We start from the raw sequence: 26,038 nt of genomic DNA, 5'->3' as shown, positions 1-26,038 counted from the left end.
AGTAGTCATAAAAGAGTCCCAAGTAGAGCATAGGGAATATAGTCAATAATACTGTAATAACTATGCATGGTGCCAGGTGAATATTTGAAATATTGGAGGGGGGTGGGGTGGAAATCACTTTGTAAAGTATATTGTCTAACCACTGTGCCATACACCTGAAACGAATACAAAATAATATTGAATGTAAACTGCCATTGAAAATAAAACTTAAAATGTGAAAAGAAGCAAAAATAAAAAAACAAAATAAATAGAGGCTAAGATAAATTAAAAGGCTAGCTCCAAGTCACTTGAGAAGTGAAGCACCAATGTTTTCTACAATATTAAGTTGCTATTGAAAATGGTGTTTTGAGAAAATGCACCACAGCAAAAAACCATTATCCATTTTGATACGTCAAGGGGCTCTGAAATAATTCTACATTGCTTACATACCTTCAATTACAAACTTTTCTAATCTCTTCTATCCCTTTCTTCTAATGTGCTTTCTTGTACACAACACTAGATTTTTAAGACACAAGATTTCTTTTCAAGTAATTTGACAATGGGAATATTAATGTATCCTTAAATTACTGTTACACATATTAAATCAACTTTTAGGAGATATCTAAAAAATAACCATCTTTCTGAATTCACCACTATTGCCTCAAAACATTCTGGACCAAAGTTTTACATCCTTAAAAATATACTCTTAACTTGAGAGTAGAATCTATGATTGCATGTGTTGAGAATAGGAAATATCCTACATATTAGGGTATGGTACATTGAATCTCTATTGAGACCTACTCTGGATATCTATAATAATAAAAGCGTAATATGCTAATTAGACTGGATAGCTCAACAATCTTCTGGACATCCTTCTGGAAGAAGATGCAGTGGCAGGGGCCAAGGCAGAGGTGGTTAGGGGCCACCAGGCAGGCATAGGAGTGGTTAGGGGCGACCAGGCAGGCAGGCAGAGTGGTTGGGGTGATCAGGCAGGTAGGCAAGCAGTTAGGGGCTATCAGGCAGGCAGGTGAGCAGTTAGGGGCATCAGGCAGGCAGGCGAGTGGTTAGGGGCTATCAGGCAGGCAGGTGACTGGTTAGGGGCGATCAGGCAGGCTAGCAGGTGAGCGCTTAGGAGCCAGTGGTCCCGGATTGTGAGAGGGTGCAGGCTGGGCTGAGGGCCTCCCCCCCTCCCCATGCACAAATTTCGTGCACCAGGCCTATAGCAGAATAATAGCTCTATAGCCCTAGGTTTTGAAAATGAGTCCCTGGTTTCCACATATACACGTATTACAAAGCACAATTGATGGCATTAGATTACTGAAAATTTCACTACATTTGCCTTCAGAGAGAATGAGTGCACAGGACAACATTTTTTATTGTGAAGAGCAGTCATGAGGCTGACATAGGATCTTACCACAAGCACCTGCCTCTCATTCCAGGAGCAAATAACTTAGAGGGGGGTGTAATTATCTTTGTTGTTACTATTAGTGATTGAAGCATGGAGGGGATCTTTTTTTAAGGTATTTCCATTGAATGTATGCTCAATATTGGATTATATTAAAGGTCTGAAAAATTTGGGTTTTGAGATGAGCACTACTTTGGGTGACATAAAAACAGACATTTTGATTTTGAAATTAAATGCTGATCAGCCATCAACTATGTGCCAGATAAGAAGTTAAGCACTGGAGACACATAAAGGTAAGACCCACTCCTTTTCTTTAAAGAACCTACTAAGTTGGAGAGAAGAAAAGACATACATAATGTGAATAAAAGCATAGCATTATAGGGCTGTTTATATGTGCCAGAGGGATTCATAATGATTTTCATGAGAGTTCAGATGGAGAGAACAGGAGAATGTTTTATTGAAATTTTTAGTTGTGGAAATGAATAAATAATTCTTACAAGAGAACTGTCATCCTCTTATTGATATTGTATCAATAGTTTGGTCTTTTTATCAATATATTCTGGATGGCATATTTTTATATATTAAATAGAGTGGATAAAAAGTTAGGTGGGTCAAAATGCTTAAGGAATGCTTTCCTAAGTGGAGCATAATTGTGAGTTGGACATAAACTAACTTCCAAAAGTTATGTTTACATACTTCTTTAATTCCTTCACTATTACTCGCCTCCCAAGTTATCCCTCCTCAGCCAATCACTTCAACCCAAGTTCTTGATAAGAAGTCAGACGTACTTTGTTGGTCTCCACAGAGGTATACAGAAGCACCATATTATTGTCAATATCCCCATAGATGTCCAAAGTCACAGGGCCCATATACCCTAAAGGAAAAGCAGAAAGAGTTAGAGGCATTTGTTAACTTACTTACTGAGAGATCCTGACAGAGAGTATAACATAGGTTCAAATTGCTTTATTGTACTGAAAAATTGTTGATCTAAATAATCTAATCTGAGGGCACCTGGACTGGTCCTTGGCCCTGAAATCTCTGAAGAATATTTTTATGAGCGGTGTTATTTAGTTAGAGGAAAAATCTTTTTCATTGCATTTAGAGTGGCTCTAAATATAATAGATTTCTCTTGATTATTAGTGAGAAGTTTTTGCTAAGCATATTTACTAAACTAGTATCACAGTGTGTAGGTCATTGCACAATCTAACTTAAGGTTGCAAGAAGATCAAAATCCATTCACTATCACGTGATGTTTGAAGACATTGAGAAAATTAAGTTCTTTGTGTCTTGGTTTCTCATCTATTAAATTACAACAGTACAACAAACTTATGAAATGGCTGTTTAGGTAAAAATATGATGAAATATCAGCAAATTCATATGGTTTAACACTATAGCTAATATTTATTTTGCGTTTACTATACCAGTCTCTGTGCTAAGTGGTTTATATACATTTATCATTTTATTCTTCCTAAAATACCATGATACAGAAACTATTATCTCCACTTAATTGCTGAGAAATCTCAGGTTAGAGATTTAAATAACTTGCTCCAGGTTGTACAGCTAGTAGATGGCTAATTTAGGACATAAATGTCTATTGGCTCTAAGCCTGTGTTAGTGCCTATTAAGATGCTTGACCAAAATAACGATACGATAAAATTAATTAAAAATGCACATAGCCCTGGCTGGTGTGCCTCAGTTGTTTGGGTGTTGTCCTGTGTACTGAAGGGTCACCAGTTGCATTCCTGATCAGGGCACATACCCAAGTTGCTGTTTCGATCCCTGGCCCAGGTGTCTGAGGGAGGCAACCGATTGATTTCTCTCTCACATCAATCGGTTTCTTTCCCTCTCTCTTCCTCTCCCTTTCTCTCTCTCTAAAGTCAATAAAAACATCTTTGAAAAAAAAGAATGCACATAAGATGATACTGAGAGGATGGTAGAGTAGGAAGCACCAGAAACCTAACTTCCCAATATAGACAACAATTGCACTGGTAGAATCTGTCTGATATAATTATTCTGGAACTCTGAAGTCTTTCAAAGGTTGCAACTTGCAGGGAAAGGCTTAGATGTTAAGTTGTGATTAACTTTTGCCCACTTTGGCTCTTAGCACAGCTGCAGTATTTTCCCCCACCCTCAGTCCTGTGGCAGACAGCTGTGCAGTGTTCCTGCAGCAGTTCACACACCGCTTGCAGGAGCCAGGATGAGCAAAAAAGAAAGACCCTGTTGTCCAAGATATTGGGGATCTGTGCTCTATTTGCTGATCTTTGCTTATGATCACAGAGGTGCAGACAAAGAGGTAGTGGCCATTGCTGCTGCACCTCCTCCCATTGTTGTAAACCCCACCTTTCTACTAACATGACTTTCAGGGGGTGTAAAGGGTTAGTGCCCCTTATACTCCCTTTCGTTTTCTTTTTTTTTTTTCCCTTTGAGGGACAGACATTGATGGCTAGGACATTCAAGCAACTGCACTGGGCATGCCCAGGAGAAACCAGAAGCTCAGAAAAGAACTGAGAAGGCCTTAAGTTTATTTCTCAGCATAGAGACAGCCCACAAACAAAAAGCAGAAACAAAACCCAGCAAACCCTGGGTAATGGGAAATTCCTCAAAGGAGAATTTCTCATTCCCCATGTGGTTTTCAGAATTATCAGGTTATTATATTCAAATGTCTAATTTTCAATGACAACAACAAATCACAAGGCACGCCCTAGCTGGTTTGGCTCAGTGGATAAAGTCTCGGCCTGCGGACTGAAGGGTCCCAGGTTTGATTCCAGTCAAGGGCACATATCCGGGTTGCGGGCTTGATCCCCAGTAGAGGGTATGCAGGAGGCAGCCAGTCAATGAGTCTCTCTCATCATTGATGTTTCTATCTCTCTCCTTCTCCCTTTCTCTCTGAAACCAATAAAAAATATATTTGAAAAAAAATCACAAGCATACAAAGAAAAAGGAGAATATGGCCCATTCAAAAGAAAAAAAAGTAAGATAACAGAACTGTCCCTGAAAAAGACATGATGGTGGATCTGTTAGACAAAGGCTTTAAAACAACGATCTTAAATGTGCTCAAAGAACTCAGAAGACATGGATAAATTCAAGAAAACAATGCATAAACAAAATGAAAATAACACTAAAGGGAAGAAAATCTGAAAAAGAAACCAAAAAGAAATTCTGGAAGTAAAAAGTACAATAACTGAAATGAAAAATTCATTAGAGGGATTCAAAGGCAGATTTGAGCAGGCAGAAGAATCAGCAAACATGAATATAGGACAATGGCAATTATTGAGTCTGAGGAACAGAAATAAGAAAAGATTGAAGATAAGTGACCCATGGAACATTATCAAGCAGACCAACACAGGCAAAAAAGGAAAAGAGAGAATATTAAAAGTAATAATGTCCAAAAATGTCCCAAATTTGATCAAAGACAGGAATATAAATATGAAAGAAGCTCAATAAACTTCAAGTAAGGTGAATTCAGACACTCACACCAAGACACATTATAATAAAACTGTCAAAAGCCAAAGACAAAGAGAATTTTGCAAGCAGTAAGAGAAGTGATTTGTCACATTCAAAGGATACTGAATGAGATTGTTAGCTGGTTTCTCATTAGAACCTTTGAAGGCCAGAAGGCAGCAGGCTGATATATTCAAAATGCTAAAAGAAAAAAACTATCAACTAAGAATCCTTTGTGACATTTACAACATGAATTGAACCTTGAGGACATTATGCTAAGTGAAATAATACAGTCACAAAAAGAATAACACTGTCTGATTCCACTTATATGAGATATGTAGAATAGTTAAAGTCACAGAGACAAAAAGTAGAATAGTGGTTGCTAGGAGGTAGGAGTAGGGGACAATGGGTAATTATTGTTTAATAACTATAGAATTTCAGTTTAAAAGATGAAAGTTCTGGCAATTGGTGATGGTGATAGTTGCACAACGATCTGAATGAACTTAATAACACTGAACTATACTTAAAAATGATTAAGATAGTATATTTAATATTATGTGTTTTACCACAATTTTAAAAACTGGGGGTAGGGGGTGGGGAATAATGTACATAAAGTGCCTAGAAGAACTTGGGACACAGGAGAAAAATCAATAAACCATTATTCCTCCCTCCCTCCCTGCTTCTTCAGGGGTGCAGAAGTCATCTCTTCCTATCCTTGTCATATCCTATAGACATTGATACAGCCCTCAAGCTTTCATGCTGGGTGTCTGCCACCCTCTGAAGTCAAGAGAAGAATCACTCTGCAGTAGGATAAAAGTTTGTCAGAGTAAGGATTTAAGGCAAGTTAGAAAAGTCAACTATTGTTTGTCTTTTACTTAATATACATTAATCTAAAAAGACATTTTTTTCATGGGATCTGGATGAGATCTGGGAAATGAAAAGAGTTTCAATAGAAGCGTGTGTGGAAAGGAAATGCTGATTCCTATAGTTCAGATGGATAAGTGTTGAGAAATTTTGGATGGTATTGTTATGAGAGGTTTTGAGTTGGAGGGGTAACACAGGGTCCCTGATTTTGGAAGGACAGAAAGAGAAGTATGGAAGGGCCCAAATCAAACTACAGGCATTTTTCTTCTTGCTAATCTCCAAGAACAATCAGGAAATCATGGCTCAAAATGGTCTGTGATGAGCTTGTTCATAACTACAGGGCCTGAGCTACATGCTCTTTCCTTGATATTCAAATATTCTGAAATTCTAAAGCATAAACTGGGGTCTAGTTATTGATAATAGCACCCCCAAACTCTGTACAATGAAGTCTACCTCCCATTAAGTTCAAAGGTATTTATCTGTTGATCCACTTATTGCCAACCTCCCCCCCCCCCGCCCGACCTGCTTTGCTTCCCAAAGTCCATATTTCTTCAGCTTTCTGTAGAGTGTTAGTTAATTGTTGTTGTTTGCTCTTAGGTGACCAGTACCTGCAAAAGTGAGGTTCCTGAATGCATGAGCAAGTTCGTCGGTGTTAACATCTTTTCCATTTCCAAGAAATGTCTTTAGCACATGTCCAAAGAGCAAGATTCCATTCACATAGGCAAGAGAAAAGTCATTTAACTTCTGAATGAGAAAGAAAAATCTTAAAATGAGTTCCAAAAAATGATTATGGTCTTGAGCCTGTCGCAAAATGTTCTTGGGGTCAGCAGGGTAACTGGAAGGGTAAATGAATATTTGGGGAATTGTAGAAATGGAGACTTTGGGATAATATTTCCTTGGGGTGGGGCTCTTTATTATCACTATGTCACAATTCTGTCTTCTCTTGGGAACAATAAACCGAGAACACTGCCTTCCAGGAAGTAACTGAAAGCAGTTGTACTTCTTTCCCATGAGGATAAAATACCTCATTTCAACCAGGAAGGCAAACATACAGCATTTTCATAATTCTTGTAAGATTTTACAGAAAATTAATGCTTGTAATTTAATGTTTTCCTTAATGAGTAAAAGAGAACAACCACAAAAACATCTCCCTGCCTTTGAGTATCCTGAATGGGACAGGAGGAGTTTTGATTGGAAGGTATTGAGCTTGCTTTGAAGGCAGTTCTTTCTCTTTATTTTTTAAAAGACTATATTTTTATTGATTTCAGAAAGAATGGAGAGGGAGAGATAGAAACATCATGATGAGAGAATCATTGATAGGCTGCCTCCTGTACACCCCCTACTGTGGATCAAGCCCACAACCCAGGCATGTGCCCTGATGAGGAATTGAACCCTGACCTTCTGGTTCATGGGTCAACACTCAACCACTGAGCAATACTGGCTGGGCTGAAGACAGTTCTGATTGGGTGTTACTCCAGGCCATAAATGTCTGCCCAGGGGAACAAAAAAGAGAGGGTCAGGCCCTGGCTGGTGTGGCCCTGTTGGTTGGGCATTGTCCTGTACACTGAAAGGCTGCTGGTTGGATTCTGTGTCAGGGCACATGTCTAGGTTGAGGGCTCGATCTCTGGTAGGGGACATGCAGGAGGCAACCAATTGATGTTTTGCTCTTACATAGATGTTTCTCTCTCTCTTCCTCTCTCTCTAAAAATCAATTTTAAAAATCAAATAAATAAATAAAGAAATAAAAGAGAGGGTTAAAACTCCCTTGCAACAATTATATGCTGGTCTTCACAGAGTAAGGCTATGGATTAAAAGCTCTGTGCCCCACTGAAGCCAAGTGAGTTCTGTCAGCTTGGGTATTTTGGATTGCACACTTTTGCCAGACCCTAGAAGCTATGCAAGTGATACCTGTGCAAGTGATACCTGAATACTATACCCCAAAGAATATATGTTAGACAATATAACAGGGAAAAATTAAAACACCTCTCACTGGTTTCAGTTATTTTTGCTGAAATCATCATTTCATGAGCTGAAAAGAATCCAGTTGAGACCCAGTCCTACCCAAAAAGGGGTGTGACTCCTAATTTTGGCAGGGTTGTAAAACAGAGGGCTTAGCGCTGCTATTGCAGGAAAAACTGTGATATTCCAAAGATACCCAACTTTCTTTATAGAGCTCTTTGGGCCTGGCCTTTGCTTGCCAACCCAAAAGTGTTCATGGTCCTCAGGACTGCTCCTTCCCTCCTCTTCCCACTCCAAAACTGCTCTCAAGTATCTCTGAGTGCAGAATACATCTGATGAATTTGATCACATTAAAGTGCAGTGTATGACCAAGACCAAGTGGTATTAGAGTCAGGAGCCCCTCATTATAATTAGGTGACCATGATTTGATGTCCAATTGATGTCTTTTTTGGAGACAAATGCTAAACCAGATGAAATGCTGGGATAAGAGGAATAAATCAGGACTCTCTTGGATAAATGTGGACAAGGTTAACCTAATCATAATAGATAACAATGTCTTTACTTAGGAATACAGGGATGGGCAAAGTAGGTTTACAGCAAAACACAGATTTTATTCATGTATTATTGTTTAGTAATTATTGTATTTTGCATATGAACAGCTGTAAACCCACCTTTGCCCACCCCTGTGTATATCTCTAAAGATAGAATTTGATATTGGTGCCAGCAGAAAGTTGCTTTAGGATGTAGAAAAACTTCACTTATTTTACATTGTTTATTTCCACCTCCCCTAAGTTAGCAGGGCATCTTCTATCTTCCCACGCTTTCACTTCCATTCTGATGTTACAGAAGTGTGCACTGCTGTGCTGGTCCCATAGTAAGAGTTTTAGTAGCAGGAATCCTGCAATTACACCTAGTTGGTCTCAGTTAACACTTGCTGAGTGAATTGAAATGAGTAAAAAAATAGTGCTCATCTTAGAATTTGAGTCCCAAATAGTAGAATAATATCTTAACCTTGAAAAAGAAAACAGTATGCATATATAAAGCTTACCAATGGTAAGTCCTGGGGGAAAGAATCAGTTGGGATGGACTTTTCATGAGACAGTGTCAAAACAAGAACATTTTTCATATAGTCAGGGGCTGTGACATTGTCCATGAAGTAGTGGTTACTGCAATAAAAGCACAGTTTCTCATGAAAATTAGGTTCCTCCAAATAGAGAGACAGAGCTCCTAAAATTTCACACAAACTAAAACAGCAGCCTTGAAATAGTTTAAAACATTTTCTTTTTTCCAGTAACCTGCAAAACTTTTTACTTTCTCCATATAGGCTTATTTCCTTCTACACGTGCTAAGTTGAACAAGAGAAATTAGGCAGCTGTGCATAACATACACAAAGGGAAAGGAAGATCAGAAGACAGATACACTTTCAGGGAAATGTGTCTGGGCTCTGGACACGTGAGCTAGTGGTTGCTTTCAAGACTTAATGACCCTTGGTTTATATCTGGGAACATTCTTTTCCTGAAGTGCTCATAACAATTTAGAGATATTAAGATATGATAAAAAAATTAGGAGTTAAAATTACTTTTCAGATGGTAAAACATAAGAATGGAAGGGCTACACCTTTTCTCTACCACTACTGTAAACTTCTTGACATGTGCTTATTGATCCTTGTATCCTCAACTCCAAGATAATACTTGGCACATTGTGGACTCTCAATAATGTCTGAGACTGTGCTGCAAATGGTATCTAGCTTCCCAACCATTTGAATGTTTTAATAGGCCAAGAATCTAACATGTTTGAACTGCTATAACTAGGCTGACCATCATTTAATATTCAAACAGGAGGTGAACACATCTATGAACTGAGAAATGTTTTGAATCTTTTGCTCATATCAGCACATACAATTCTAAAAGTACCCCGATGCAGTGGACATTTTTATTCTCATGTTATAAATGAGTAGATTTAATCTCAAAATACTAAGCAATACCCAAGAGTCAAATGAACCAGAAGTGTCAGAATTAGAATTTGAATCCAAGTTATGTCTAGTTTCAAGTGAATCTCATGATTTTCCCAAAACATAGTCAGGTGTCCTTCAGGAATAGCGACAAAGGATTGCCAACACTTTGGCAGTCAATTGAGCATTTGCTAAAAGTAAAATTACACCAACTAAGCTACACTGAGGACTCCTTCCAGAGGGCAAAACAGTTATTGAAATGTGGTTGTTGGAATGAAATGCTGATAATGTGCCCTCCTTCCTGTATTTTGCAGCTAAAAAGTCAAATTGGTTGATTATTTTTATGAACAACTTGTGGTCACACAGGCCTCCAGTTGATATGCTTCACTTCTCTTAACACTGTGAAAAATACATTTAGTGTGGGTGAAGTGACGAGGCAAACACAGGAAAGAGCTAATGCAGTAACAGTTTCTGGTCTGAACACAGAAAGGTAATGATTAATGATCCAGTCAGATAAGTGAAGTCAGATGATCTAGCTGATGGGGCAAAGGGCACAGCCACACCAGTGAAACCCTATTTAAGCTTATTCTGACTCAAATATTACCTTGACACAGTTAGTCTCCACATTAAAAGATGAGTGGTAAAATGAGGGATGTGATAAAAAGTAATTTCTGTTGCCCTGACTGGTTTGGCTCAGTGGGTAGAGTGTTGGCCTATGGACTGAAGGATCATGGGTTTGATTTTGGTCAAGGACAAGTACCTTGGTTGCAGGCTCAATCCCGGCCCTGGTTGGGGTGCCTTCAGGAGGCAATCAACCGATATGTCTCTCTCACATCGATGTTTCACTCTTTCTCTGTCTCCCCCCTTCCCTTCCACTCTCTCTAATAATCAATGGAAAAAAATATCCTCAGGTGAGGATTAACCAAAAATAAAAATAATAAGTAAATAAGAGCGATTTCTGTTTTTTCTCTTTCTCTCTTTAGTTCCAGAGAAATGCAGAGGAAAAGATCACCACCCAGTGATGATCCACAGTAGGCAAAGGATAACTACAAGTTAAATTCATTTAACTGGAACTTTCCTCATACCAAAGGTGGCTGAAGGAAAAATAATCTAGGATCAAAGGCCATTAGCATTTGAAGCTACAGATATGGCACACATTCTCATAGATAATATTATTGGGTTACAAGTTGATTTATCACTGCCTGAGAAAGACCTTAAAGTCAGGCTGGACACCAGGATGAATAGACATGTGGGTTTAATGGGATTTTCATAAATCTTCATTATTTAGACATGATAGTGATGCCAAAGGAATACATTTCCACTAAGGCCATAATTAATTAAAAAAGAATGAGGGCATGAGAAAAGGAATGAAACATAGATTAAAATATTGTCATCATGCCCTAGCTGGTTTGATTCCAGTCAAAGGCACGTACCTTGGTTGCAGGCTCCTGGCCCTGGGCGTGCAGAAAGCAACCAATTGATGTGTCTCTCTCACATCGATGTTTCTCTCTGTCTCTCTCTCTCTCCCTTCCATTCTCTCTAAAAATCAATGGGAAAAAAATATCCTCTGGTGAGGATTAAAAAAATATATTATCACCATACTGAACCCTATATGAGGCTGTGCAAAGCAAAGGCAAAGAGAATGTGCCTTTTGGAAATCCTTGGAGTATTTTCTTTCTAAAAGGAGAAGAGTTCTTCCAAATATTATACCTACTTAAATAGATCCACTAGAATAATGACAGTGTCTTCAGCTACTTCCCGGTCACCCTTGATGGAGGAGATGATGTCTGGTGTACCACACACAATAATCACTGAGGAGAGAGAGCAAGACAAAGAGAGAAATATACAATGGTGTACACAAATAGAAAGGGAACCCGGTGCCTGAATTTGAACTCAATATGTCCATGGTATGTTTGTGTTAAGACTAACACCAATTCCTCAAATTACTACCTCCCCTTTTCTTAAATTTACATTCACAGAGTCAGAGTAGAGCTAAATGGAATCTTAAAAAGAATGATCTAGTCCATTCCCTTAATTTTATTGATTTAAGGAAATTGAAGCCAAGATGGCAAAGGGTTAAAGAACTAGTAGATGACAGAGGTAGCTCTACTCTTCAAGCGTTATGAGTCTGGGTCAGTGCTTATTCCATTACACCACAAGGAGTATTACAAAAACTATTTTCATTGGTAACTATTTCCACCTCACTATTTGTAAAGTGGGTGGAAAAGATATAGTATAAGTTAATGTGAAAATTTATGAAGCTTTCCTAAGCAACTTTCCTTATGGGCTTTGTAGCTTCTTAACTCAGATCTTAGTCTTAGTGATCTCAGTGATGGAGTCCAATCCGATTCTATAACTGCAGCTACACTTCCCAAATGCATGACTTTATGAGTAAGAGGAATTGGGAGATACTTTATTAGATTTTTAAAAATATTGTGTTGCCCAGTTGAATTGTAAACCCTGTAGGGACATGAATAATTTAATACTTCATCTCCCCCCCACCCCCTCATATCTTGATCAATGTTTTGCAAATGGTAGGTTCTTAGTTTGGTAAATGCCTAATAAGTATGATAATGTAGATAATGATTTGAGTGACACCAGGAAATCCTGCCAAACAAGCATTTTCCCATAGGAAATTCCCACAGTTGATTCCTTTACTCCTGATGTATTCTAATTTGTAAAGAGAATTCTATAGAAAATGAAGCAAATCACTAATAATTTAGAAAGGATGACTTTATCCCATTAGTGTTTCACACTTGACTTGTAACTCAGAGATCATTAGGCAGGTGAGGTACTTTGCTTACTTTTATAATTTTACATGAGGCTAGATATCAGTAAATATATCCTCTTAGTCATGAGTGAAGCAGGGTTCAGAATGTTTGAGGAACTGTCACAAATCCAATAACATACTGGATTGAGGTGAACTTAAAAACCAGTTTACTATGATGACGGGTCGTAATGTCATTTTGGTTTATAAAAATTGGATTTTAACATCATCATTACTTTTATGAAGTTAATATATTTGTTCAATGTCACTTTTCTAATTTCTCCCAGAGGATAAAGTTTTAATCAACAAAAGAAACAATACAATGGAATTGCATGCAACTACAGATCTCCCAAAAGATAAGAAGTAAATTGAGGTAATAATGACAACTCTGTCTGATAGATTTGTCAAAATGACTCATAAGGAAGTGGTAGTTGTGAGGAAGAAGTTGGCAAAATTATCTTCATGTCTTCTTACCATTGCTTTTCCTATTCTGGTCCATCAAGATTTTCTGAAACTCAGCCTCTCCTCTCAATACATCTTTGAAGCTAAGTTCCTGAGAAAAATAAGAAACTCCAGCCTCCAGAGCATTGAGATACCTAGAACAAAAAAGAGAAAAACTATAAGAATCCAGCTTTGTTTCTTCATGGCCTTCCATGCCATTTGCTCATTGCTTACAGATCTGTCCTGGGACTCGTTAATCAAAAACTCACTTCTGCCGAAACCGGTGTGGCTCAGTGGATAGAGCGTCGGCCTGCGGACTGAAGGGTCCCGGGTTCGATTCCGGTCAAGGGCATGTACCTTGGTTGCGGGCACATCCTCAGTGGGAGGTGTGCAGGAGGCAGCTGATCGGTATTTCTCTCTCATCGATGTTTCTAGCTCTCTATCCCTCTCCCTTCCTCTCTGTGAAATATCAATAAAATATATTTAAAAAACAAACAAACAAAAAAAAAAACTCACTTCTGCTATTAACACAGTAGATAATACACCCCATGAGTGTGAGCATCTAATTTAGTGAAAGTATTGGGGAAGTTTTAGGGGATCTTCATGCACATAGTAGAGATTTGGCGGGTCCTTTATAATGGCTTTCTGCTATTTGCCGAAGAAACCAGCCCCATTATCACAGATAAATTGAAACCTTTGAATCTACAGTACAAAAATTCCAAGTTGATAGGAATAATTTCTCCTCCTGTGTGAAATAAATTTATGTGTGTTCTAAGTTCACCCCAAAGTTTCTAGGATGAGGCCTTTGGGTTTATTCTTGTAGTTCCATAGATGTGCAATCCCAGTGGTGCCCTACTTTTAGTCTTCTGCGCACTTACGTAGATAGAGACTACAGAACTGAGCAGCATCCTGGTTCTGTAATAACCTGATCAAAAGATCCTCTCTGCTATCTTTGCTGAAGGAGAGGGAACTTGCAATTTTATTTTAGCAGTGGTGCCCATTATCCTGTTCTCTGTCCACATCCCAACTTATTCTTCTGAAAAAAACTATGAAAGAAATGGTTTCTAACTAAATTGTAGGTATAGGCAGAATGCACATTCTCTGGTATCATGTCTTGCACAGTAATGTGAAAGTATTAACTTCTGGTTTTCATTTCCTTATCTGTAAAATGGGGATCATAGTATCTGTTCTCTTTTCTTCAGAGGGTTTACTGTGGGAAATCAATAAAACTATCCTGGAGGTACTTTGAAAACTATGAAGAGTTTGAAAATGCAACACATGCTGATTATGTTTATTATACTATGTTTCCTTTGGCCCCTTTGCTTTTATTTGTAAGAGAGTGGGCTGGTGTCCACTCCCAATGCTGTAACAAATGGGAAAGGTGCATCTGATAATAACCAGTGGCTGGCCATGAGTCCATGGCTTCTTTCTGTGGCAAATGCCAGAGAATGTTAATAATTCTGCTTACCATAAACAGTCCTCAGACTCGTTATTATTCTTGAAAACATATGCAGTGGTCCAGGAAAAAGTTTTGAATGACAAATTATTAGTCTTCCAAAAGTCAACCAAGAAGTGCGTCAACTTCCTAGCTGGAGACATCAACCTGGTTAAATTTTCTTTGAAGTCACAAGACAATCCAAAACTTCCAGCTGAAATCATGGGATATTTAAAATCTGTGTCAAGGCTATGCCAAGAGGTAAAAAAGAAATAAATATCAGGGTTAACTTAAGTAGCACAAATAAGATCCCTCTTTAACCTGTTTCAGCATGTAAAGAAATACAGGTGACCCTCCCACACAGGTGAATTTTAAAACAACATTTATTGAGCATATGCTAGGCTTTAAGATCACTTTAGTTGTCTTCATGTGTCTGTGACTTAGTTACTTAGATTTATTCTAAAATAAGTTGTCATTTGGGCTGTCATAACATGCAGGCTGGGACATATAAAAGTTGGGGAGTAGGGCTAAGAAAATAGAGGATGGGCTACCACAGTTGTAAAGTCCAAAGGATGCCCTCTACACTTTTTTCTCTATTCACTGCCTTACTTCTGGCTCTTCTGTGGATTACATTTGAGACAGACATCGCTGAGGATTTTAGTTTTCCTTCCTCTGCTCAGCACATGGACCTTCTTGTAGTTCCTTAAACATAACAAGCTTTATTCTCCGTCAGGGCCTCCCAAATACCAAGAATGCTGTTGCCCTGTCCCTTTGGCTGAATCTTACTAATCCATCAAGTCCTAGATTAAATGTCTCTTTACTCATCGGGAAAATTTCCTTGATACCTAAGACCAGGTAATTATTTGGGTGAGAATCTGTCTCCTCCACTAGATTGCAAGCTCCATTAAAGCCAGGGATCATGTCTTGCTTGTTCACCTCAGCATACCCAGTCAGCCTAGTCCAGATGTAGGTGCCCAATATGTATTTGATAAAGGAAGGACAACAATACCCCCTTCCGTCTTCAGTGTTCCACTGAAAGGTGTCACTGAGTGTTCTGCTTACATCTCAAACTCCCCATGTTCACAGCCAAATTTATCTTTATTTCTCAAAATGGTTCCTTATCCTGATTCTCCCATTTCTTTTAGTGTTTTGAGATCTCAAAGTCTTTTTGATTACTTTCCAGCCCTCACCCCAACATCCAATAAGTTATCAAATACTATTGGTTCCACCTTTAAATATCTTTAAAAGTTATCCTCCCTGTGCATGTCAGCTGCTTTCATGCTGAACAGATCCCCCCTTCTCCCCTGCCAACAGTCTCCCCTTGTCTGCCCCAGTCTTTCCTGTACACTGTTTTCAATTATTCTTCCCAAAGTTAAACTGCTTCCTTTGGTACTTCCCTGCTCACCCTTGGTGGTTAATGAAATAGAACAAAATCTAATTAAATATAAAAAGCATATGCAACTGATAATCTAATTAAATATAACTCTTTCCCCCAGAACTCAAGACCTCCATATATGGCCCTCCTTCATTTTTTCTAGTTTTATCTCTATTATTCTCCTATATATCTCTTGCATGCCCGTTAGTACAGAGTTTAACAAGTTTTCTACACTTCACTGTTTCTTTGCTTTTACACCTACTTCTTTCTCTGCCTGGCTTGGATGCTTAACCCCTCATCTTTACCCATTAAAATATTACCCACTTTCAATATAAAACTTCTATACCACTGCCTTCATTAAGTCTTTCTCTTCTCAAATTGTAACTCTCCCAACCAGAGGTGACCATTTCCTTCTGTGCATCCAGAGCGTCTTGTTTGTACTTCTCTGATGGAACTTACCTCACTCTGACTTGTACTGGTCACCAGCGTCCTCATCAACTTCTCTATGCCACCAGGCAGGGGCTAGGTTTTACTTAATTCTCTCTATTCCAATAAAATAAAAATGCTTCTTGCCTGTATGGTCTGGCTGACTGGCTGGTCCATGAACCAGGAGGTGACCCATGAACCAGGAGGTGACGGTTCAAACCCCAGTCAGGGCACATGCCCTGGTTGTGGGCTCAGTCCCCAGTAGGGGGAGTGCAGGAGGCAGCTGGTTGATAATTCTCTCTCATCATTGATGTTTCTATCTTTCTTGCCCTCTCCCTTCCTTTCTCTATAAACTCAATAAAAACATATTTAAAAATGAAAATGCTTCTTTGCCCATGGCAAGTCCTCATAAATGGTGAGTCCATTTTCTTAACCCCCCTTTTCTTTTGAGTGTACTCTATAGCATTATCAATAAGTAGTCAGACAACATAACCATCAGGAATGAGTGCAAGGAAGAGTAAGATTCTGTATTTGTCTGAATTTTGGTATGGAAGATGAGCTAAAAAAAATAAATGCTTCTATGGTGTGTCTATGGTGTGCAGTGGCCCCAAGCACCTGAGTCTGTCTGTGGAGTTGGGTGTGAGGTGTGAGAAGAACAGTTTGCAACAGACATTTCAGAGGCCTAATGTTTACCCTCCAAAGTCTCTTGCAAGGGGTTTTTCAGCACAGTTCTCTCTGTGTAGGTGAAGGCTGATCCTTGATTCAGGGGAAGATTGTAATAGGTGAAAGAAAGGCATGTGGGAGGGATTTTGACTGGGGTTGGTGTAATCTGGAAGACCAAAGTGTTTTTGGTGATGAGATATAATGAATGGGAGAGGTGAGGGCAACTGTCCCAAAGAGAAGTATTTGCATTCAGGAATATATTGAAAGCTTCTTTCTAAGGTGATAAGGGCTTTGTGCAAAGTACTTTAATATGTTATTTATAACCTTCAAATAATGCTAAGAAATAAGTACCTGGCTACCTTCCTTACTCTTGTAAACCCAGTGCTAAAACAGAGCCCTGCTCATGCCCTTGGGTGCTGCCCCTTTCTTTGTGTTTCAATACACTCTGCTTATACTTTTGTGAGTATTTCTTTGATTAAGCTCCTCAAATTATCCAAGTGCACTATCTTCCCTGTTTCCTGCCAGAACTCTGACTTTATACCATGTTGCTTCTCCAGCTTAGATGTTGGTAACTGCACCAGTGACTCACTCCACTCTGAGCAAAGGCAGAGTTAACTCGATAAGGGAATTATGGTTGCAAGACTGGTGGCAATATAGGAGGGCCCCAACACCCCTAATTGTGTCGCCTTGACTAGAATGCTGTTTGATAAACTCTTTTAACACGGATGTCATGTCTTGATTTCAATTCATAGCAGCATCAAAACAACAACAAAATAAACTACTTACTACATCTGGAAGGTGGAATATGTACACGAGGGCCCCATGAGGACACAACCCACCTCTTTTTTATTCTGTAGGAGAAAAAAAGAAAGAAAAAAACTAATCCCTAAAATGGAAAACACACACAACAACAACAACAACAACAAAACAAAGGAAAGAATCAAAAGACAGAAAAAAAGTGGCAAGGGGAAGGCTCCCAGAAGGTTAGAAAGTGGACCACTTAAGATGTTAGAATGCAGAGCAGAAGGGGGCAACATGGGGTGCCTCTTGCTGGGCAAGGGGCAGCTAAGGGATGAAGTCGTCTGAGAGAAGCGGTGCTATGGGTGGAGGGAAAGGTATTCTACTGAAAGTGAACTGACTGCAGGGAACCTGCATTCTTTATCAAGAAGGAGATGCAGAGTGGAGGAAGGACTGGCAGACGGGCACATACACAGTAGTGTCTGTCAGCCATTAGAAAAAAACTAGATTTGGAGGTGCTCTGGAGGGAGTGGGCAAGTTTTAGGGAGAGCTACAAAGTAGGGCTAAAGAGAACAAATGCAATGTGACCAGCTGGGCAATGATAGATCTTATTTTCTACTATTTTCAAGGGGAATGTGATTAGGAACATCCCGTCCTTGGTTTTCGAGATCCAGGTCATACCTTCCTCTTTAGAGATCCAGGGAGGAAGTACCTAAACTTTTCTTCCTCCCCCCAGGGCCCCATTACTGCTGTAATCAGCTACTCCTCCTGACCTGGGTGGAGCCTACCTTGGTGAATGTGTAATGTTATTGATTGAAGTTTTAGAAGCATGCATGGCTCTGTGCCTGGTGCCCTGTTTCACGGAGGGCCTTTTCAAAGATTTCTGTAGTAAAGGGGGCGTCTCACACACCTACTTGCTTCTAGAGAGCTTGGAACACTCTTTAGTGTTCCAAGACCTGCATGGGGGGGGGAGTTGGGAGTAGGGATTAGGCAAGAATCTCTCTCGTCACATTATCTACCCTTTGACATGACAGTTATTATGTTAAAGTTAGGTTTCAGATTCAGATCTCATGTAGTCACATATATGGTGATGACTTGACACAGAGATCTCTGCTGAAGGGCTTTAGAATATATTTTTAACAGGGCACCTCAGGTATTTCTTGAGGGACACAAAGGCAAACCGGTTAGGACCAACATTTACATTTTTGAAACGTGTTTAAAACAAAATAGTTCCATTCCCTAACACTGAAAGTGTACAGATAGCTAAGGTTCTTTCCATTTCCTGGATTCCTGGCGGGCCCTCATCACATGGGAAATCTATAGGGATAAAGTTAGAGAATCCTGCGTTGACATCACTCAGCATGGCTAGAGCTGACGTGAGAGATGCTCATGGACAGGTGCCCAAGGTTCACACTATGATTGTCCAGTGACAAGAGGGTGTATCTACCAAGGCAGATACTTACTGAAATTGTCCTGAGTAGGTCAAGGCCTTCACAGGTGCTACTCCGACAGTCACTTGACTTATAAATCACATCCTCTGTACGGATAAAGGTAGCATTCACAGTTGCATTTATTTCTGTTATCCAGAAAGGAGGAAAAGAGAAAACTAGTGTTATTTTTTAATAGTTCATACCAGACATAAAAGTTACCTTTTGCCAATTGATCCTGGGGGGAAAAAATGGAGATCCATTTTCAGGCCTAGGGATATCTGAGTTTGGAGTTCTTATATTACTCTCTGTCTCTTCTTCTCTCTCTCTATCTCTGTCTCTCTGCTTCTGTCTGTCTCTCTCTCATCAGCTTTTTTTTTGTGGCATAATTTGCCACCAGAAAAATCACTCATTTTAAGTGTACAATTCAATGATTTTTAGTAAACATATTTATATGTATATATATATTTAGCACATATATATATAGGGTGGGGCAAAAGTAGGTTTACAGTTGTTCATATGGAAAGTAATACAATAATCAATAAATAATAATACAAGAATAAACTCCATATTTTGTGTACCTACAACTGTAAACCTGCTTTTGGCCTACCTTGTGTGTGTGTGTGTGTGTATTTGCATAACCATCCCACAATCTAGTTGAGAACATTTTCATGTTCTTCATCCTGTTTTTTATTATTGTAGACTCAGCAAGTTTCCTATATGGGTCTGGGAAGTGTTAGGAAAGCAATGACAGAGTGACTTGTGCCCACCCATTCTGGCCCAGAATCTTTGGATAATGGGTCATCTTCAGATGAAGGCAAGAGTATCGATGCTAATATCCCTCGGTATTACTAGGCATCACATTTTGGAAGACAATAAAGAGATAGCAGAACCATTTGACCAAACTTTTTCTCTTGCATTTTGCTTTCCTTCCAATAAAAAATATTCAGGACGAATCCCTGATTCCTAAGCAGAGATATCTCTCATTTTGTGAAGCTCTTATTTAGGAAGCCTAGAAACCTCAGTTGCTAGTCTGGCAGTATGAGTGACTTTCTACGTGTTCTTGCACAAGCCATTTTAATTTCTCTGCTTGATTCACTCACATGTTAAATGGTATTAAAACCAGGTTTGTCAAATGTAATAATTTTTAATTCCTTTAAAAGAGACTATCAGCAATAGAAGTTATTGTTCTTCTGAACATCCAAATTAGAATATTTTAAAAGATATAGACCTGTTCTTTTAGAAAATGGAAACATCTTTGCTCTTCTACAGCCACCTCAGAAATGTTTCTATAAACTAGGAAGCATTTTATCTCTTGCCTTTTTAGTTGTTGTTGTTAATTTAAGGATATGTATGTATGTATGTATGTATGTATGTATGTATGTATGTATTTATAGAGGAAGAAAGAGGGGGAGAGAGAGAGAGATACTACTGTGAGAGAAAAACATCCATTGGTTGCCTCCTGCATGCACCCTGACTGGGAATAGAACCCACAACCTGGGCATGTGCACCTAGGGGGAATGGGATGGGAGAACTTTGGGTGCATGAGATGCCACTCAACCAACTGAGCCACACTGTGGCCAGGACAAGGATACTTATTCTGCTACTGTACTTTGTTTAGTAGGAGATCTAAATAAGAGATGACAGCATTTTATTCATTCAGACTAGACAAATAGAAGAGGTCAGTGTAAATAAGACCAGTCAGAGAAAGTTAATGGAAGATGTGGGGTCAGTGACCCATGTGTCAGCCCTTTATAACGTTTATCTTATTGAATTATCATAACAATAGGGAGAATATAGGGCACATGAAACCAGGAGAATAGTCTGAGTGAGGCTATGGTGGACCTAGTGGAATGGGAGAATGCATGTGAAGAGCAATAGAAAATTGGGGTGGAGAAAGTCTAGGAAAGTAGCAAGAGGAGTCAGGAAGTGAAATGGAGGCCAGTGCACAGTCACATGATGAAAACAGGGCATTGGGAAGATGGCCACACTTTCCCTGTTAATGTATAAGACAGCTCTTACACCTCAACTACTGTTGCTATTAGGAACACTAAAGATGATCCATTCAAAAATCCTAGGTTCAAGGCAATTCATGATGGGCATGGCAAAATCAAGGTTTTTACTGTACAGGGTCTGGGAGAAGGGGAACCGATGTCTATTGAGTGTGATCTTGTACAAGTGATTTCACCTCTGGGGCCCCAGTTTCTAACCCATTTATTCATAGAATAGAACTGGATGATCTCTGTTATTATATGGCTAGCATTGGGCTATGGATTTTTGCATGCATCCTTTCACTTAATTCTCCCCTGAATCCTATGAGGTTAATTAATAATTTATCTTCCTAATTTAAAAATGAGAAGATGGAGGTCCATAGAAGTTGATTAACTTGTGTAAGAAATGAAGCTGAGCCCTGACCGGTTTGGCTCAGTGGATAGAGCGTCGGCCTGCGGACTGAAGGGTCCCGGGTTCGATTCCGGTCAAGGGCATGTACCTTGGCTGCGGGCACATCCCCAGTGGGAGGTGTGCAGGAGGCAGCTGATCGATGTTTCTCTCTCATCGATGTTTCTAACTCTCTATGCCTCTCCCTTCCTCTCTGTAAAAAATCAATAAAATATATTAAAAAAAAAAAGAAAGAAATGAAGCTGAGTTTTAAACCAAAGACACTCTGATTCCAGATCCTGCTGTAGAAAGTAGTTCTCAAAGTGTGGGGCCGTTGACTCCCGAGGTACCTGGCGACTCTTTCAGGAGGTCCAGGGGGTCAAAACTATTCACATAATTATAATAAGACATTTTTGCTTTTTTCCACTCCCCTTCATTCATGATTATACAGTGAGAGTTTTCCAGAGGCTACGTAATATGTATTATTATAAGACACTAGTGCCCGGTGCACAGATTCATGCACATTGAAAGGAAATTAATTAGAAGGTGGCTGGCAGGGCGGGACTGGGCAAGATGGGCCGGACACAGCCTGAAGCCAGCTTCCTGTGGTCACACCCCAGCAGGCTGCACGTGGGGTGGTACCATGGCTCGAAGGGCGTCTGTAGAGTGAGCAGGGTCCCTCTGGAAGGTGGGTTCCCTCGGCCTGGCCTGTGGGGATCAGGCCGAAACTGGTTCTCTGATATCACCTGAGGGGTCCCGGATTGCGAGAGGGTGGTTCTCGGGTGACACATCCCGAAATCTGGCTCCCTCCTCTTTGGTTCCAGGGTGCGTCACCCGAGAACTGCCACTGCCAAGTCACCGCATCTCCCCAGCTCCTGCATTGAGCGTCTGCCCCCTGGTGGTCAGCGCATGTCATAGCTACCAGTTGGAGTGTCTGCCCCTGTGGTCATCGCGCATCATAGCTACCGGTTGGATGGTCAGATGGCTGCTTATCCTTTTATCCTATATAATAAAGATGTAATATGCAAATGGTCATTACACCATGAAGTGTAACAACCGACTGCATAACGACTAGATCATGGATCAGCAGGAGGGTGGGGCAGCGAGCTACAAGCGGGTGGTGGAGGAGAGGGCAGGGCAGCAAGCTATGATGGGGGCGGGGGAGGGGGGAAGATGGGTGGGGGAAGCTACGGGAGGGTGGGACAGCAGGCAGAGAGCTACTGGAGGACAGCAGCTACTGGTGAGCTAATGGCGCACGGATTCGTGTGCAGGGTTACTAGTTTATATATAGATTAAGTGCAGAAGCAGATATGAAAACCCAGACATTTTCTATTAAGCCTGACATTAAAGATTTACAAAAATGTAAATCAATACCACTTTCCCACCTACTTTTATTTTTTTTGTTTTGATAAATTTAGGTTTTCTTTACTAAAATATATTATCTATGTTAACTGATAAAGTGTCTATAGTTATTTAAATGAATCGATAAGCAAATATTTAAAACATTTCTGTTTTGAGATACAATAATCAAAACAGCATTGTATTGGCAGAGAAACAGATATGTAGATCAATGGAACAGAATAGAGAGCACAGCTATAAAAACACATGCATATGGACAGATAATTTTTGACAAAGGAGCCATAAACACACAATAGAGTAAAGACAGTCTCTTTAATAAATGGTGTTGGGAAAACTGGAAAGCCACATGCAAACAAATGAAACTGGATTACAGTTTGTCCCCATGTATAAAAATTAGTTCAAAATGGATCAAAGACCTATATATAAGACCTGAAACAATAGATTACATAGAAGAAAATATAGGGACCAAACTTACGGACCTTGGTCAAAGAGAACATTTTATGAAGTTGACCCCAAAAGCAAGGGAAGTAAAGGCAAAAAATAAATGAATGGGACTATATCAAACTAAAAAACTCCTACACAGCAAAATAAACTGACAACAAAGCAAAGAGGCAGCCAACCAGATGGAAGATGATATTTGCAAACAATAGCTCTGACAAAGGTTTAATTTCCAAAATATATAAAGAACTCGTAAAACTCAACACTAAACAAACAACCCAATCAAAAAGTGGGCAGAGAACCTTAAAATATACCTCTCTCAAGAAAACATATAAATAGCCAATAGATATATGAAAAGATGTTCAACCTCACTGGCAACTAGGGAAATGCAAATAAAAACTATAATGAGATACCACCTCAGACCTGTTAGAGTAGCCATTATCAATAAGACAAGCAATAACAAGTGTTGGAGAGGTTGTGGAAACAATGAAACCTCATCCACTGCTGGTGGGAATGTAGACTGGTACAATTACTATGGAAAGCAGTCTGGCGATTCCCCAAAAAATTAAAATAGAGCTACCATATGACCCAGCAATCCCTCTCCTGGGTATATACCCGCAAAAAAACTCGAAATCACGTATTCCCAAAGATACATATGCCCCTATGTATCATTGCAGCATTATTCACAGTGGCCAAGACATGAAAACAACCAAAGTACCCCACTATAGCAGATTAGATAAAGAGGATATGGTACATGTACACAATGGAATACTAGCCTCCATAAGAAAGAATGAATTATTGCCATTTACAACAACATGGGTGGACTTTGAGAACATTATGCTAAGTGAAATAAGTCATCCAGAAAAAGCTAAGAACTATATGATATCACTCATATGTGGAATATAAAACTGAAACTCATGAACACAAGCAGCAGTGTGGTGATTGCCAGAGAGAAGGGGTGGGGGGAAAAGGGGTCTAATATATGCTGACAGGAGAAGATTTGACTTTGGGTGGTTGGCACACAGTGCAATATACAGATCTTGTAACATAGAAACTCACACCTGAAACCTATATGTTTATGTTGACCAATGTCATCCCAATAAATTTAATAAATAAAAATATAATAAAACAAATTTAAAAATATCCTCAGGTAATGATTACCAATAAAGTAATAATAATAAAATAAAATTTAAAAAAGAATGAGAACATAAAAAAATAAAACATTTCTGTTTTAATTTCCGGTACAGTAAATGCTGATAAATGTAACTGCATAAACAAAACTCTTCAGATGTCACAATTATTCTTCAGAGTGTAAAGAGGTCTTGAGACCAAAAAGTTTGAGAGCTACTTCTATAGAACATACTGTAGTATGGTGCTACTTCTTAACATTTTATGGTTATGTGAACTATGTTTGGTTTTTTATCCCTTTGATCACCACAAATTCCAAATGATCTCTCAAGAACATACTGAACATTTTTCAGACAATGGTAAGATGTCTATGGAATGACAATTCAAAGCTTAACTTTTAAAATAAGCAATTACCCCAAGCACTATTTTTCATTCCTCTCTGGCCTGCTCTCTCACTATACCATGGACTCTCAGTCCTGGGAAAATGAGTGGAATGCAATAAAATTCAGGGTGATCTCAGAACCCTCTATCTCCTATCCAGGGCTTTCAGGATGGGGTTGTACCAAAGTGAATCTGCATATAGTGCCTGAGCCTAGGGCGTGACGGCACATGCAGGTCATGGGCCCGGTGAGTTTAGCCATGGAACATACACCCTTGAGCAGTTAATGTCCTAAGGCTGAAGCAATCTTTTTTCATCAAATCCTACCTATTCTTCAAATTCACAAAGGTTTTCTAATACTAGGAGAAAATATTGCATTCTTTTATTTACACTTCACCCACAACATTTGAATTTCTTCTAGTTAGCCCTTCATTATATTGTATTAGATTTTTTCCAAATAATAATGCTCAATATGTTTTAAAACATGAACCTATCTTTTCCTCACAACTTGCACAACTTGAGTTTATTATACATCAACACTCATCCAACAAAATGCATCACCAAGTGCAAAAATTCAGCCATCATTGTTTATTCTTTCTTCCCCCTAAAATTTTCCACTCATTTTATCTATTTTACAACTTCACCATTAATAACTCTGTTTTACAAATGAGATGAGTGAAACTTCAAGAAAATAAATAACTCATTAGTAAATGATGGAGCAGGAATTCAAATTCAGGTTATATGAGTTCAGAGATTAATATCTTACCAATACACTTTACTGTTTATTTCATATAACTGATAACTTGTTCTCCTAATATCAGCAATAGCCTAGCAACAATTACATTAACATTCTCCAGAACAGCTGGGTGTTGTCCTGTGCTAAGAAAGATTGCCCGCAACCGATCAATGTTTATCTCTCACATTGATGTCTCTCTCTCTCTCTCTCTCTCTCTCTCTCTCTCTCTCTCTCTCTCTCTCTCTCTCTCTCTCTCCTTCTTCTTCTTCTTCTTCCTTCCTCCCTCTCCCTTCTTCTCTCTAAGCATGCCCTCAGGTGAAGATTTAAAAAAAAGAATAAGTGACAATAATAAAAACAACTGCCACTTACTGAGTTCTTACTATTTTCAGACAATGTATTGCATAATTTATATGAATTTTCTCATTTAATTCACACCTTAGCCATATGAGGTAACTGCTATCTATTGCAATTTTTATAGGTGAGGGAATGAGGCTCAGAAAACTTAAATAATTTCCTTGAGGTCAGTGGTGATAAATGGTTGGATAAACGGCTAGAATATGAACCAAGACCTGTTTGATTCCAAATCTCTACTTCGAACCACAATGTTCCACTGTCTTATTTTTTGTTTGTTTGTTTTGTTTTGTTAATCCTCACCCAAGGATATTTTTCCATTGATTTTTAAAAAGAGTGGAAGGGAGGGGGTGAGAGACAAACATGTATTGAGAGAGACACATTAATTGGTTGCCTC

At 39.1% G+C, this 26,038-nt stretch overlaps 1 protein-coding gene across 1 annotated transcript in view; it reads right to left on the bottom strand.

Moving 5' to 3' along the window:
- The window catches only part of GUCY2C (guanylate cyclase 2C), a gene marked incomplete at its 5' end in the record, with an annotated part of 69,178 nt that overhangs the window by 40,312 nt on the left and 2,828 nt on the right, over nucleotides 1-26,038 (bottom strand). The window contains 8 exons of the mRNA XM_080660758.1: nucleotides 2,173-2,258; nucleotides 6,298-6,433; nucleotides 8,697-8,814; nucleotides 11,314-11,410; nucleotides 12,841-12,962; nucleotides 14,276-14,491; nucleotides 17,493-17,557; nucleotides 18,908-19,020. Of these exons, the coding sequence (XP_080516884.1) occupies nucleotides 2,173-2,258; nucleotides 6,298-6,433; nucleotides 8,697-8,814; nucleotides 11,314-11,410; nucleotides 12,841-12,962; nucleotides 14,276-14,491; nucleotides 17,493-17,557; nucleotides 18,908-19,020 (953 nt within the window). The remainder of the gene's footprint in view (nucleotides 1-2,172; nucleotides 2,259-6,297; nucleotides 6,434-8,696; nucleotides 8,815-11,313; nucleotides 11,411-12,840; nucleotides 12,963-14,275; nucleotides 14,492-17,492; nucleotides 17,558-18,907; nucleotides 19,021-26,038) is intronic.

This window comes from Plecotus auritus (genome assembly GCF_963455305.1).
Source record: "Plecotus auritus genome assembly, chromosome: 3".
Lineage (NCBI taxonomy): Eukaryota > Metazoa > Chordata > Mammalia > Chiroptera > Vespertilionidae > Plecotus > Plecotus auritus.
Note: the sequence above shows the minus strand (reverse complement) of the source record. Positions and strands in the feature narration are given on the sequence as shown.